Genomic DNA, 13,229 nt, shown 5'->3' with positions numbered 1-13,229 from the left:
ATTGTTTTCTTTGACAACCAATACGCATGCGCATTGGTTTTTTTTTTAATTGCAGTTCTACTATAGTATGTGTGTATATATATATATATATATATAGCTTTGCTGTCGCCTATTGTTGTCAGCCCATAACAAAGTAACAAGGCCATATACATGGCTGCAGTTGGGTGCTCAAGTTAGTGTTTACCGACCGACCGACCGACCAACCGACCGACCGACATAGTGAGCTGTAGAGTCGCGTTGCACGCGACTAAAAACAATTGGTTTAACAACTATTGTTGTTTAATGAATATAGTGAAAATAAAAGTAATGGATTAACGTAAGCCGATTTACAATTATAGATAAATTTGGATGTTAAGTTATTCTTCAGTCTTTGTTTAAAACGGATAATGAGCGAATGTAAGGGTTTTCAAAATAAACACTATCCAAATGAATTTATAAAAACAAACAGGTTTTAGGCATTATCATAAATATTTATTCAATTGTTCACATTTTTTATCCCAACCCTTACTGATGGTAACTGAATTGTATATTTTCAGTTAGGAGGAAAATGGCAAAATCAGCACTGTGGTCATGTTACAAGAGTTGTCAACCAATATAGATTATCTGATAAAAATCCTAGAAAGTAGGAAGCCAGCCTTTTGCCATTTTCCTTCGACTGTTTTGCCTTTTGCAACTGTTTTAAAATAAATAAATCAAATGCGGCCCACTGTATTTTTGTTTTGTTTAGCCTTTTGATTACTGTATACTATATATTAGAGTTGAAATATAGATGAAAGATTGACATGTCAAACCTAATCGGCCATTCACATCGTATGGGAATTATTCTTGTTATTTATAAATCTGATCTTCTACATTCGTTTTAAATCGTAATAAACGTCACAAACAGATTTAAATGAGGTTAAAAAGTGAACCCATTGTATTGTCAGTAACCACACCATTTTGTTCAATATAGAATAATTGTAACGTGTTAGGCTATATACAAGGAATTAAAGTGTCTGTCAGAGTATTGTGTTCATTACAATACGATTACCTCCTGCATAGAGGTTTTGACTGATACCACGCAAAAAACGAAAATAACACAGTTGGACGAGGTTACCGCTTCCCTTACTGTCCGGTTATACGTAAATATTTTTATGTGCTCAATAATTTAAGTGATTGGGTCAAAAGTTGGACACTGGGATCTGTTTAGCTTAATTCACACAGACGACCTTACCCCCTACATTGATTGTTTTCACAAGGGGCGAGATTTAACTTTAATGACCTCTAAAAATGCCGAAAGTGCTTTAAATTTCAATAATACAACCTAACATGATGACATGATAAAAATATTGCTAACACTAACAGTATATTAGCATTCGTCTTAAGCTTTGTCTACACTATAGCAATTTAAGTGGCAAAACAATGTAATGTGCCCATTGATACGATGACGTCATATTACTACCATGTGCACATCACATTTTTGTCAAACTAGTTTGATAGTGTAGACAGCTTTAAGCCTTGTCTACACTATCAAACTTTATGTGACAACAACATTTGATGTGTCCATATATGAACATGATGATGTCATTATTACTAGCATATTTGGGAATATTACTACCATATTTGGGAATATCACTACCATATTTGAGCACATCACACGTTTTTTTTTGTCAAACTAGTTAGTGAGACAGATTTTTAGAGAGAAGGAGCGCGCATGAACCAAGGATGTTCTATTTCCTGCTGCTACCACACCATAAGACCAGAATTCATGATCAATACGCACACCACAAGTAGACATTCATTTCATTGAATTGATTATTAAGTGATGACATTATTTGTTCGTTCTTAGCAAAACGGTCTCGGATTTCAAATTCAATCGATGATTAATATTTCGTTCGAAATTTTACCGTTAATTGAAAGAAAGACTCAATTGGAACTGTTTACAAAGTAACAGAGTTGCGTGCAATCGACAACGCAAGATATCGGGTCTAAATTAAATAGTTTAGTAATATGAACCGAGAATAAATATTAATGAATAATTGAATTTGTTTTCTGAAAACGATCAATCATTTAAATAGGAATCTGTCTATGTATTGTGCGTTAATTGCACAAAACGCCATAGGCCTAAATATAACCTATAGGCCTATATACCAATGGACTGGTTGCCGAGATTCTTAACCAATAGAGAGACATTTCCGGTAAACGGTTTGCTGTTTATATATATTGATTATAATAAACAAAATACTCATTAGGGAGATTTAGATTTAATACGACCTATCTGCCAACACTCGAGAATCTCCAGTGAGGAGGCGCATCCCGATATCCCTGCAATTGCATAATAAATTAACATGACGTAGCCTACGTAACTAGTACTACCTAGGTTTTCAAAAATCCATAAGTACATTGTCAAAGAAATCGGTCGCGTTTTTGGTTTTTTTTCTAGCGGATGAGATAATTATATCGTGGATGGATGCAAAGAAAGGCGTGGTACTAGAAGACGGCATGAGAATAAAAAACATTTCATTGAAGTCTTTTTCCATTTCGACATGGGCCCTACGAGCGGTGGGTCTAGCTTAATACATTGTGAAATTTTTAAATAAATTAAAACTGACAAACTGAATTTTATATGCGTGTTCTCTTTTAAAGTTTGCTTTCTGACAACGGTTTGTTTACTAAACACAAATCTGAAAACAAAAAGGAATTCGCAACAATGCAGCGTATTTTACCACGATCGATTGAACGAACAATATATTGCTTATTCTTATAAATAAATTCTTTTTTATTTTCTGGTATAATTTACATATTAAATATAATATAACCTATTAAAACAACGTGCAACGTCTGTAAGCATGCCATCAGAATTGATCAACTTAATCATGGCGAATTCAAACCAGGTATAAAAATGAAATATGTATAAATAATGACACTAAAAATAATTTTTTTTTAAAGATGATCTTTGACAATCACAAGTGGTATCCGCAAAGTGCAGATAACCAATTGATACTAATGAAGAACATTTCAGTCGATTATCATATAGTATCATGTCTAGCACCAATAAACGCTCTGCAGTATCGTGTCTGCTGGCTGAAACAGGCCTATACCATTAGCACCTAACTTCTAAATAGTAACGTTGATGTTTATTGCCGCTACACATGATACTACTTATGTATTGGGTGAATTCATTACAAAAATTCTGCTAAAAGAGGGAACATGTGATCTTTCTCAAACTTCTTTTACTTTACATCATTTTTTATTTTTTTAATTTGTTATGTACAATACATATATTGCTATTCTATAACTTTTATGGGCCTCAGTACCTTACAAGTATTACAAAATGTTATATCATAGAGATACATATCTCTATGATTATATTATTATCTCTATGATTATATTAAATCCAATTTTCATTTGAAATCATGCAGACTGTATAAAAGCACAAAATAAAATAATGCATATTTTTGTTTAAATCAATCAAATGAGCACACCAACTTGTTCGGCTTTTTTACTGATTTTTTTACGTTCTTCTTTCAAAACTTCAAGTTCTCTCGGACTTCTGCCAACCTTTTCCTGTAAATAACGAAGAAAACAATGGTGACTAATAATAATATAATACTAAAAATAAAATTAATTATTCCAAATTTATTTACAAGAGAGAAAATGTTATCATATTGTTTAATATGGAAATGTCTGATCTAAAGCTCTGTCCACACTATCAAACTAGTTTGACAAAAAAAGGTGTGATGTAGCCAAATATGGTAGTGATATGACATCATCATGTCTATATATGGGCACATCACATTTTGTTGTTTGATAAGTGTAAACAGAGCTTTAGATCAGAAATGGAATATCCATAACATACTTTAATTTTACCACCAACTGTGTCTAAAAGCGTTGAAAACAAGAAATCAGCGTTCTTTATAATGAACTGACGCTCTTCAACAAACTTCTCATTAGTTACAGCGCCCTCAAGCAATTGCACATGGTTCGAGAAGACATCTTTTATTATATCGATTAAATCAGGAAAAATCTATAAAAAAATAAAATAAAATTTCAGATAAAGTTTAGATATAATGAATGTTATTATGTGTGTTTTTAAAAATAAATAAAACTAATTTACCTTTTAATAAAAAGAAAAAAAAATTTACATAGGTACCTTGTCAAAATTCATCAAAATCCAAAAATATACTGGAGTAATTAAATTTGTTTTACTCATTTTGTATTTATTTAGCAATTTTTTTTTTTATTTAATCATAAACCTCTACATTAAAACAAATTTAGTAAAAGATGTAGTTACTGCAGTAACAGCAGTAGTACAATAATGATGACATGATCTTTAGAAAATGGTTACAAACAAAATATTAAAATATATTTACCTCTGGAGTGTACAGCTTCATAACGTCATTTATAAACGCAAGTAAAAGTTTAGTAAAAGCCACCATACTGGATGAAAGATCAATAAAACAACCGTTCACCACAAAATTAGGGAACATCAGTATTCCACAATTCACCATTTCTTGTACAAGAACATTAGCAGACGACGGGTTACGAAGGTTCAGTTGGTACCATTTTTCTTCCTGTAATTATCATTATTTTTTATCAAAATTTGTTGAAAATAAGTCTTACAATATAAATATAGTTAACATATATAATTTTTTATACTAGGAAGGAATTACTAGATTACATGACCCTTTTTTTCTCTCAAGATAATCACAGAAGGTGGTTTTGTATATCCAAAATCCTCCTCTCGTCTCCCATAAAGAGAATTTACACTTACTTATATTTGTGGAAATCCACTAATGATGTATACATTGATTATTAAAGCGTGGTTCCCACTAGCGACGCAACGCAAGGACGTAACGCAACGCAAGTGAATTGACCAATCACAAGCGATGGCTTATTCGCTTGTGATTGCTAACTGTCTATAACTTCGCTTGTCATTGCATTACGTTCTAGTGGGAACCAAGCTTTAGGTTCTACTAATAGGCGTTAGTTTGTTTGTTTGTTTAAAAAGTGCAGTTTTACAACTTATTTTCCACCTTTGTAACATCTGTCATAATTATCAAATTGTTTACTACAAAAGTAAATAACAAAACTGTTCACTTATAAAACATTGACTATGCATAGTTAACCAAGACTGGTGGGTGTGAAGTGGTTTTTTCGGTTTTCACTAGCCAATCATGTTACAAAGGAAGACCACTGGCTAGCCCTGATTGGTGGACATGCTAGGCTGTAGTGGTGTTCGTTTTTTACTAGCCAATATGGTACAAAGACCACTGGCTAGCCCTGATTGGTGGACACACTAGGCTAGTTACTGTTCGTTTTTCACTAGCTAATCTGGTACAAAGGAAGACCACTGGCTAGCCCTGATTGGTGGACATGCTAGGCTAGTAGTGTTCAATTTGATTGATGCTACTCACAATGTTACGATGGCGTGCAGCTTCAATGAGTTGATCTTTGTTATAATACATAGCATCACGTATACCTTTCACCAACAGGCTATTCAAGGCAAACGACAGATCAAGACCAATTGCAGATAACTATTGAGACAAAGAAAACAGTGACTTAGGTAACAAACAATCATTTTACCATATAAGACTTGGAAACATGTGGTCGTATTCACCAATCACATTTAAGTGAGACATTTCCCTTAAATATTAGATTTATTGTCCCCCTGAAAAAATAATTCTTAAACAAATTTTTGTTGAATATACCATTTTAATGTAACATAATAGTTAATCTACTTTGACCAAAAATTCAATCGAAAAAAAAAAGTATTTACCTGAAAAAAATGGAATTCAAAGCACAAAATGGTCAAATTGGCTGCCAGCCAATGAATTTTTGGTTTAATTTAACCATTTATTTTGTCATTTTAAAAACATTATTTTTTTTTTTTTTTTTTCTATGGAAGTGATTAACTTTATTAAAACTACAAAATAACATATTAAAAGTCTGAGTTAATTAATCTTCATTTTTCATGTTTACATACATCTTTAAGTATTTCACACAATAAATATTTAAGTATTTCCCTTAAATTGTATTCACTTAGATAGGAGATTTTTTTTACATTTTAAGTTTGTTTACCTTAGTCTAAGTGTGAATGGTGAATACGGCCACTAGTAAATTTTAAATGGGTCCCAAAGTTGTCCCCTTAATAGGAGTATGTCTTACTGATTTTATAGAAACATTTACATTATTTCTTGTTTTTATTCACATTCTTGACAAAACATACTTACTTTAGAGCAGTACGTACGAGCAATTGTAACGCACTCAGCCACGACGGATAAGTTTGTTTGCTTAGAAAGAGCTTGACGTGAAAAATGATTCACATAACCCTTCAACTCTGCATTGGCCCAAACAACAAACGCTGTCAAATACAAGGATATTGTTTAATACTTTCAAGCTAGTCTGTACGTATGCCTATAATTGGTTAATAAAACTACAGTTATCTAATTATAAACAAAATATTTTATAGATATACAAGATATATTGTCCCCCTGATAATTTTATTTTTGAATATGCCATTTTAATACTACCTAATAGTTATTCACTTTGGCCAAAAATTGGATCACCAAAATTATTGACCTGAAAAATGTAAATTAAAGCAAAAATAAGTAAATTGTCTGTAAGGTTTTTAGTTAAATTTAACTGTTTATTTTGTATTTTTATTAGTGAATTCATTATTTTTGTTTGTTTTTTTTAAATAACTTCATTAAAACTGTGAAATGGCCTATTCAAAGTGGGACTTTATAAATCTTTATTTCTCATGATTTTGAGGGACAATACATCAAATAATAATGCAATTTTACAACTGTAAATTAACCTGAAAAACAACCAGGATGATTAGCGAACGCTTTTCTAAACTCTTTTCCCGTTTCAAACATGTGAGTAAAAAACACATTGCAAAGTTTGGTGATGTAGACAGTAGTAGCGCCCTCTATCCTGAGTTGTCGAATTGATTGTTTAATGGCCTCGCTGCGGTTCTTTAAAAACAAGTCACAAGCCTACAAAAATAACATGTATGTGTTTAAACAATCATTTAAAACATAACTCTAAAATTGGTTCAATGAATGAATTAAGAATACTTTACCTTAATTGCTCTTCCAAGTCGAATCAATTCACGAACAGGCCTCCTAGTGACTTGCGGTCCACCACGTAATGATCGATCGGGCGACACAGAAAGCTCACGTATTAAAACATCCGTTAAAAGCTCAATCCGATGATCAACTCTTGCCCTTAATAAACAAAACATTAACTTAGTTTAAATTAATGTGTGTTGATATTACTGTGCTGTAAACTTGTTTAAACCATTTAATATATATATAAATATAAATATATAGTTAACTTAGTTTCTTAGTTTGTTAACTTACTGTAGTTTGTTAACTCAGTTTGTTAACTTACTGTAGTTTGTTAACTTAGTTTCTTAGTTTGCTAACTTAGTTTGTTAACTTAGTTTGTTAACTTAGTTTGTTAACTTACTGTAGTTTGTTAACTTAGTTTGCTAACTTACTATAATTTGTTAACTTAGTTTGTTAATTTAACTTATTGTTGTTTGTTAACTTAGTTTGTTAACTTAGAGTGTCATATCAATTAATAATATATTTGATATGCAGTGTATTCTAAATTTGTACATGCATTTTTTGTATTTGTTAATTAGTAATCAATATTTACCTCATGTCTTTAAGAGCAGGGCAGGCAGGCACTTCTTTCAAGTAGTCATTTGCTGTGAAGAGATACAGTAGGAAATAACATAAATAAACAATATCTTTATTCTTGCATAAACTAACTACATAAACAGTCTGCTGCCTGTATAATACTTCATATTATTCTGTACTCGGAGAATGATGATTTAAGAGAAATTTGTTACTATGTCTTGAAACAGTCTGTTGTGTGCAATAAAATGTTGATGTGATGTGCCCAAATATGGTAGTGATATGCTTAAATATGGTAGCGATATGACATATATGGGCACATCACATTTTTTGTCACCAGTTGATAGTGTGGACAGAGCCTATTACTTTTGATAATGAGATCAACAGCATCTTCAAAGTTCCTCTGAGCAATACACATATCAAGATCTTCTGGCAGCTCAGTCAGCCAATCAATTTTCAGCAAATTACTCTCCATGACATCAGCAGCTTCTTCTTGGAAAAAAGCTGCACGAAAAAAAAAAATTTAAGTAATAATAATAATTAATATTAATAATGTTCAATTCAATATAGCGGAAAATGCAGGGCGCTTCTAAGTGCTGAACAATCAACAGAAGAGAACAAAAATGTTGAAAGTGCAAATTAAAAAGGTGGGATTTGAGGAGTTGTGTTAATGTGGCGAGTGATTCAGTTTCTCTGATTGAGATCAAAGACTCAACAAACTCCTATCTAAAGCTCTGTCTACAAATGTGATGTGCCCATGACATGATGATGTCATATCACTACCATATTTGGGCACATCACACTTTGTTTGATAGTGTAAACAGAGCTTAATGGACAGTGATCACATTTTTGAAATATGCGAAATACAGTAAGAATTTCTTACGATTATTATCTTCATCTAAATCTTGTTCAACTTCGACATCGTCAGTTGGCGTCACTTCTTTAGGGATGATACTCGCACGACTTGATTGGTGTACAAGTTCTCGTTTTCTTGTGTCTGACGCGGCCTTAGCCTTCTTCGCATCTTCTAACGCTGTCAACCATTCTTTCTATGTTTTAGATTGATAATAAAGAAAATAAAATAAATAACAAAAAGACATTTTCAGTGAGTTGTTAAATTTTCTAATTAACAGTTTATTTTGTAGTTTATTACAAGTGAAAATGTCGTTTTTTTTTCTGTAGAAGAATAACTTTATTAAAAGTAGTAGTAGTGGAGCTGTAGCTTGGTACTTGCCTTCCCATCCCAAGGTTCAGGGTTCAATCCTGACCTAGGGCCAGGGTTGTAACTCACAACTCTTTCAACTCCACTTCCTAAGCCGCAAATGAGACTTAGTTTATAAGCACGATCAATGTAATTGATTGTAATTGACCTGTAATTGCATATTGGATGTGTATAAACATTTTTTTAAATACAAAATGTCCTATTTCAATTTGTTTTCTATGTTTTTAGGGAATATACAATAACTGCTTCAAAATATGAATTGTGAATGGCGTACCTTAGTATGAATTGTGAATGGCGTACCTTAGTATGAATTGTGAATGGCGTACCTTAGTATGAATTGTGAATGGCGTACCTTAGTATGAATTGTGAATGGCGTACCTTAGTATGAATTGTGAATGGCGTACCTTAGTATGAATTGTGAATGGCGTACCTTAGTATGAATTGTGAATGGCGTACCTTAGTATGAATTGTGAATGGCGTACCTTAGTTTGAATTGTGAATGGCGTACCTTAGTATGAATTGTGAATGGCGTACCTTAGTTTGAATTGTGAATGGCGTACCTTAGTTTTGGGTCCATTAGCCTGGAACATTCTCTGATCTGGAAACATTAAGATTCTAAAAGCATTCTTGACAGCTAAGAAAAAATAAATAAATATGAATAATTCTACCGTATATGATTTTAAATCAAATATGGTAGTGATATGATCAAATATGGTAGTGATATGATCAAATATGGTAGTGATATGATCAAATATGGTAGAGATATGATCAAATATGGTAGTGATATGATCAAATATGGTAGTGATATGATCAAATATGGTAGTGATATGATCAAATATGGTAGTGATATGATCAAATATGGTAGTGATATGATCAAATATGGTAGTGATATGATGTCATCATGTCTATATATGGGCACATCACATTTTTTTGTCGCATAAAGTTTGATAGTGTAGACAGAGCTTTACTTACGGCCTACATCTCTGACATTAACTACAGCTAGGCTGTCCAATTCATACAATGTCTGGAATTTGAAGCGTACAGGGCCTCGCCTAGTAGACAAAAATTTAATTATCATTATTATATAATATTTATTGTCACTTATTAATAAAATTACTGAATATAAATTAGGCCAATAAAATCATTTATATATACAGTAGCAATTCAAAAAGAATTTTTTAAGAGAAATAAATGTGAAATGGCTCTGGACTAAAAGACAATAAAACAAATGAAACTTTGACCTGACCTGTTGGGTTGAAAGGTCGTGACCAGCAGACTATCATTCAACAGAAACACATGAACCTTGTGAATTTCTTGAAATGAATCTGGTTCCAGTTCTGTAAGATCCGTATCATAGATGATGTAACGCCCAGGTACTTCAGTTACTCGCTGCAGAAAGATAAATAACGTTTAAAAATGTTTTAAATTGATGACAGTAAATACTAAATTTTGAAAACTAATTATGCTCAAATCTACTGTGATTACTTGTCACAAGGTAATTTCCTGCGTTACTAGGTTTGATCTATTAGCGTTCCTGCTCCCAACTAGTCATCCATTCATAGAGTTGATTCTGTAAATTACCTCACGACGACGGTATATAATATGTCTATATAAAATCATTATGTTATTAGATTATCTTATTTCAAATTATAACTAATTATTTTCTCTATTTTGTAATATTTTTTTAACTTTAGAAACTTTTTCGAAATTGCTTCCTTTACTGTTGGTGTGTGTGTGTGTGTGTCTGTTGATCTATATGTGTATGTGTAGTTATATGTTTACATTTATATATATAAGTATATAATCTTCTTACATGGCTTCCCAACATACAAGTTTCAATTGGATTTTTGTTTCCAATTGATCAATACTTTCTTGGGTTTTTTTGCCTCTTTCATTTTGTATATAACTGAATCATCTTTTTTTTTTATACATTATGATTTACTGTATTATATCTCTAAAAAAAAATATTTATATATAAAATATCAGAAAGTATAATGTTTTTTACTCAAATATGAATGAAAGAAATAAATGTTTATTTGAATTGAAAAAAAGCTTAAAAAGAAAAGTGTTCACATAGGAGAATTGAAAGTGATGTGAAGTCTTTACCAAAAATACTCTGCCTATGTTTAGTAGACATGTTGTAAATTGTAAGTAAATTGATAGGAAGACCGAGCCCAAGTATACTTCAGAAAACTATAAACGCTAGTCAACTAGACCGAGAAGACTATATAAGGAAGTGCTTCCAGCATCTTTTATAGAAGACAATAACTACTATGTCCAGTAGTCATTAAGTTGATTAATTTATATGTCTTGATGTTTAATTTTAAATGTTAATAGACTGGGTAATCATCAGGAATAGTCCTGAACAGGGAGATGAGCGCCCCTGCCCACCGATGAGTTTCGGGATCCCTTTGACCCGGAGGGAGAGTACCCGTCAGGGTCCCTACCAAGGGTTACAGGTCTCAGGTTTTTAGTTGTTTTTTAAATTAATTAGTGTTCCATGACCTTCTCATCAAAATTAATGTCTCTCATTGTTGTGCTATGTCAACATAATGTCAATGACGGCGAAATGTCCCCAATAATGGGGATAGCTATGCAAACAAGTAATAAGTAAGTTGTTATTTATGTGTCTACTGTACTTAAGTATTATAGTCACTTACAGAGCAGCCTTCCACCTTATCCAACAGTGATGCAATCGATTTCTTTGGCTCTTCTTTCACAACGGTATCTTTTGTGTCAACGACCTCATCTAAAATGTTAAAAGTCATATATTACTGTGCTGTATTATATCTTTATACTGGGTGACCTCTTCAGTGAAAGACTGATCACCCAGAGGGCGCAGTTATGATCAGTGGTTGTGTGTTTACTAGTACACCGGGGTAACCCCCTACTTACCTCGAAAGATGTACTAGGTTCAGGTGCACATGAACTAGATGTGTACACTGGACCTACGGTTTATAGTCCTTATCCGAGATAGATAGACTCGTTCTACCACCAGAACCATGCAGCAAGTGAGCCTCAAACCCTTGCCGATGTTATAGCTACGTAATTATGGTTCCGCTCGGCTGCTCACTCGGTGTAGTAAAGATATCTGCAAGAGTTGAATACTCACTTATGCTACAAATCTTTTTATTAATCGGTATAGAAAATGTGTTCTTGCTCACCTTGGGCTGAGAATGACATTTCTAACATTATGTCCATAATTCCTTTTTGTTCTGTTAATATATGACTCAGCTGATACATTTCACTTTCCAAGTCTAAATTTTAAATGTAAGGATGTGCTTGTTTCTGTATATAAATCTATTGTTTTCATAATTTCAAAATTTGTTTATAATTTATTCTGGAGTACAAATAGGAGGTTATTCCCCAATTTACATTTACAGATATTTATAAAGAATTCATGATTCAATTTAGTATTTGTGTTCCTGAGCATTGCCAGAAGAGTAGATAAATATGGGCAGCCATTATGGCCCAAACTTTATTTATTTTGGCACTAATGGCTGCCCATAGTTAAAGGCTTGTTATTAATGTTATTTTTAAATCAAACACGATCTGACAAGTTTTTCAAGGATACACGATATTTCTTTCGCAGTTTCGATAAATTGGGCATAATTTTTGTAGACATTCTTCTTGAGTGCAAGATTTGTTTCTTCACTGAGGTTTCTGACCTTTAACCTATGTTCTAAAAGGTCATGATATGTGTCACCACTAGATGATATTTCTTGAACAACTGGAATAAGAAAATATAAATAAATTAACACAAAACATATATTTATTTAGGCCTAATACTAGGAATTATAATGTTATATTATTTTAGATAAATCTCATACTATTAATATATTAGCTTACCATCCTCCTATCTAACATCACTTAACAGCCTAGGGCCTAGGCCTATTTCTAGTATAGTAGTAGTACAACAATTTTCTAATAATAGACCTGGCTAGGTCCCCTCTAAGGGAATCCTACTACTAGGCTGGCTTACACTTCGCTTCTTACATAGGCTAGGCCTACAGTGTATCAACTATTATAGGCTTAGCCCAGCTAGGCAAGGCCTAGCCTCTAGAGACTAGGCTAGAGGCTAGTAGGCCTAGCCTAGTAAGTATTTTAGTATCTAATACTACACGGGCTAAGCCTACAGCTAGCTAGGCCCTTACTTATTTTAAGGTATTTAAAAATAATAATTCATAAAATCGCTTGCATTTAGTTGGATCAAACTGTTGCTGTGCCAATTGTTTTCTTAGGTGTTCTGTGGCAGCCATTTTTCGACAGAGGTGATTTCCTCTTTTTGCTTTTTGTTATGTGTGTGTGTTGTGTTTGTTTCTTTTGGTGTGACCTGTTGAGGGCGTACTTTCTAATAACAACAGCAAAAAAGAAGTTCT

At 32.5% G+C, this 13,229-nt stretch overlaps 1 protein-coding gene across 1 annotated transcript; it reads right to left on the bottom strand.

Moving 5' to 3' along the window:
• Positions 1–386: 386 nt before the first annotated feature.
• LOC140044466 (exocyst complex component 8-like) lies at positions 387–13,139 on the bottom strand. The gene is made up of 17 exons (XM_072088986.1): positions 13,049–13,139; positions 12,425–12,580; positions 12,015–12,107; positions 11,511–11,599; positions 10,097–10,239; positions 9,823–9,902; positions 9,411–9,484; positions 8,512–8,677; positions 7,995–8,132; positions 7,648–7,699; positions 7,067–7,211; positions 6,800–6,980; positions 6,213–6,343; positions 5,397–5,516; positions 4,353–4,553; positions 3,839–4,006; positions 387–3,546 (listed from the first exon to the last, which is right to left on the bottom strand). Exons 1-17 carry the CDS (start codon positions 13,107–13,109, stop codon positions 3,451–3,453), a joined length of 2,094 nt encoding a protein of 697 aa, XP_071945087.1. The 5' UTR covers positions 13,110–13,139; the 3' UTR covers positions 387–3,450.
• Positions 13,140–13,229: the final 90 nt, after the last annotated feature.

The sequence above is a fragment of the Antedon mediterranea genome, chromosome 3 (genome assembly GCF_964355755.1).
Source record: "Antedon mediterranea chromosome 3, ecAntMedi1.1, whole genome shotgun sequence".
NCBI lineage: Eukaryota > Metazoa > Echinodermata > Crinoidea > Comatulida > Antedonidae > Antedon > Antedon mediterranea.
This window is presented reverse-complemented; position numbering and strand designations above follow the sequence as displayed.

Coding starts and splice junctions, on each gene's coding strand:
- LOC140044466 (XM_072088986.1), bottom strand. CDS start 13,109: ATGGCTGCCACAGAACACCTAAGAAAACAATTGGCACAGCAACAGTTT. Junction 12,581..13,048: donor ACAGTTTGATCCAACTAAAT/GCAAGCGATTTT, acceptor TTCTTATTCCAG/TTGTTCAAGAAATATCATCT. Junction 9,903..10,096: donor ACGACCTTTCAACCCAACAG/GTCAGGTCAAAG, acceptor TTTGTCTACTAG/GCGAGGCCCTGTACGCTTCA.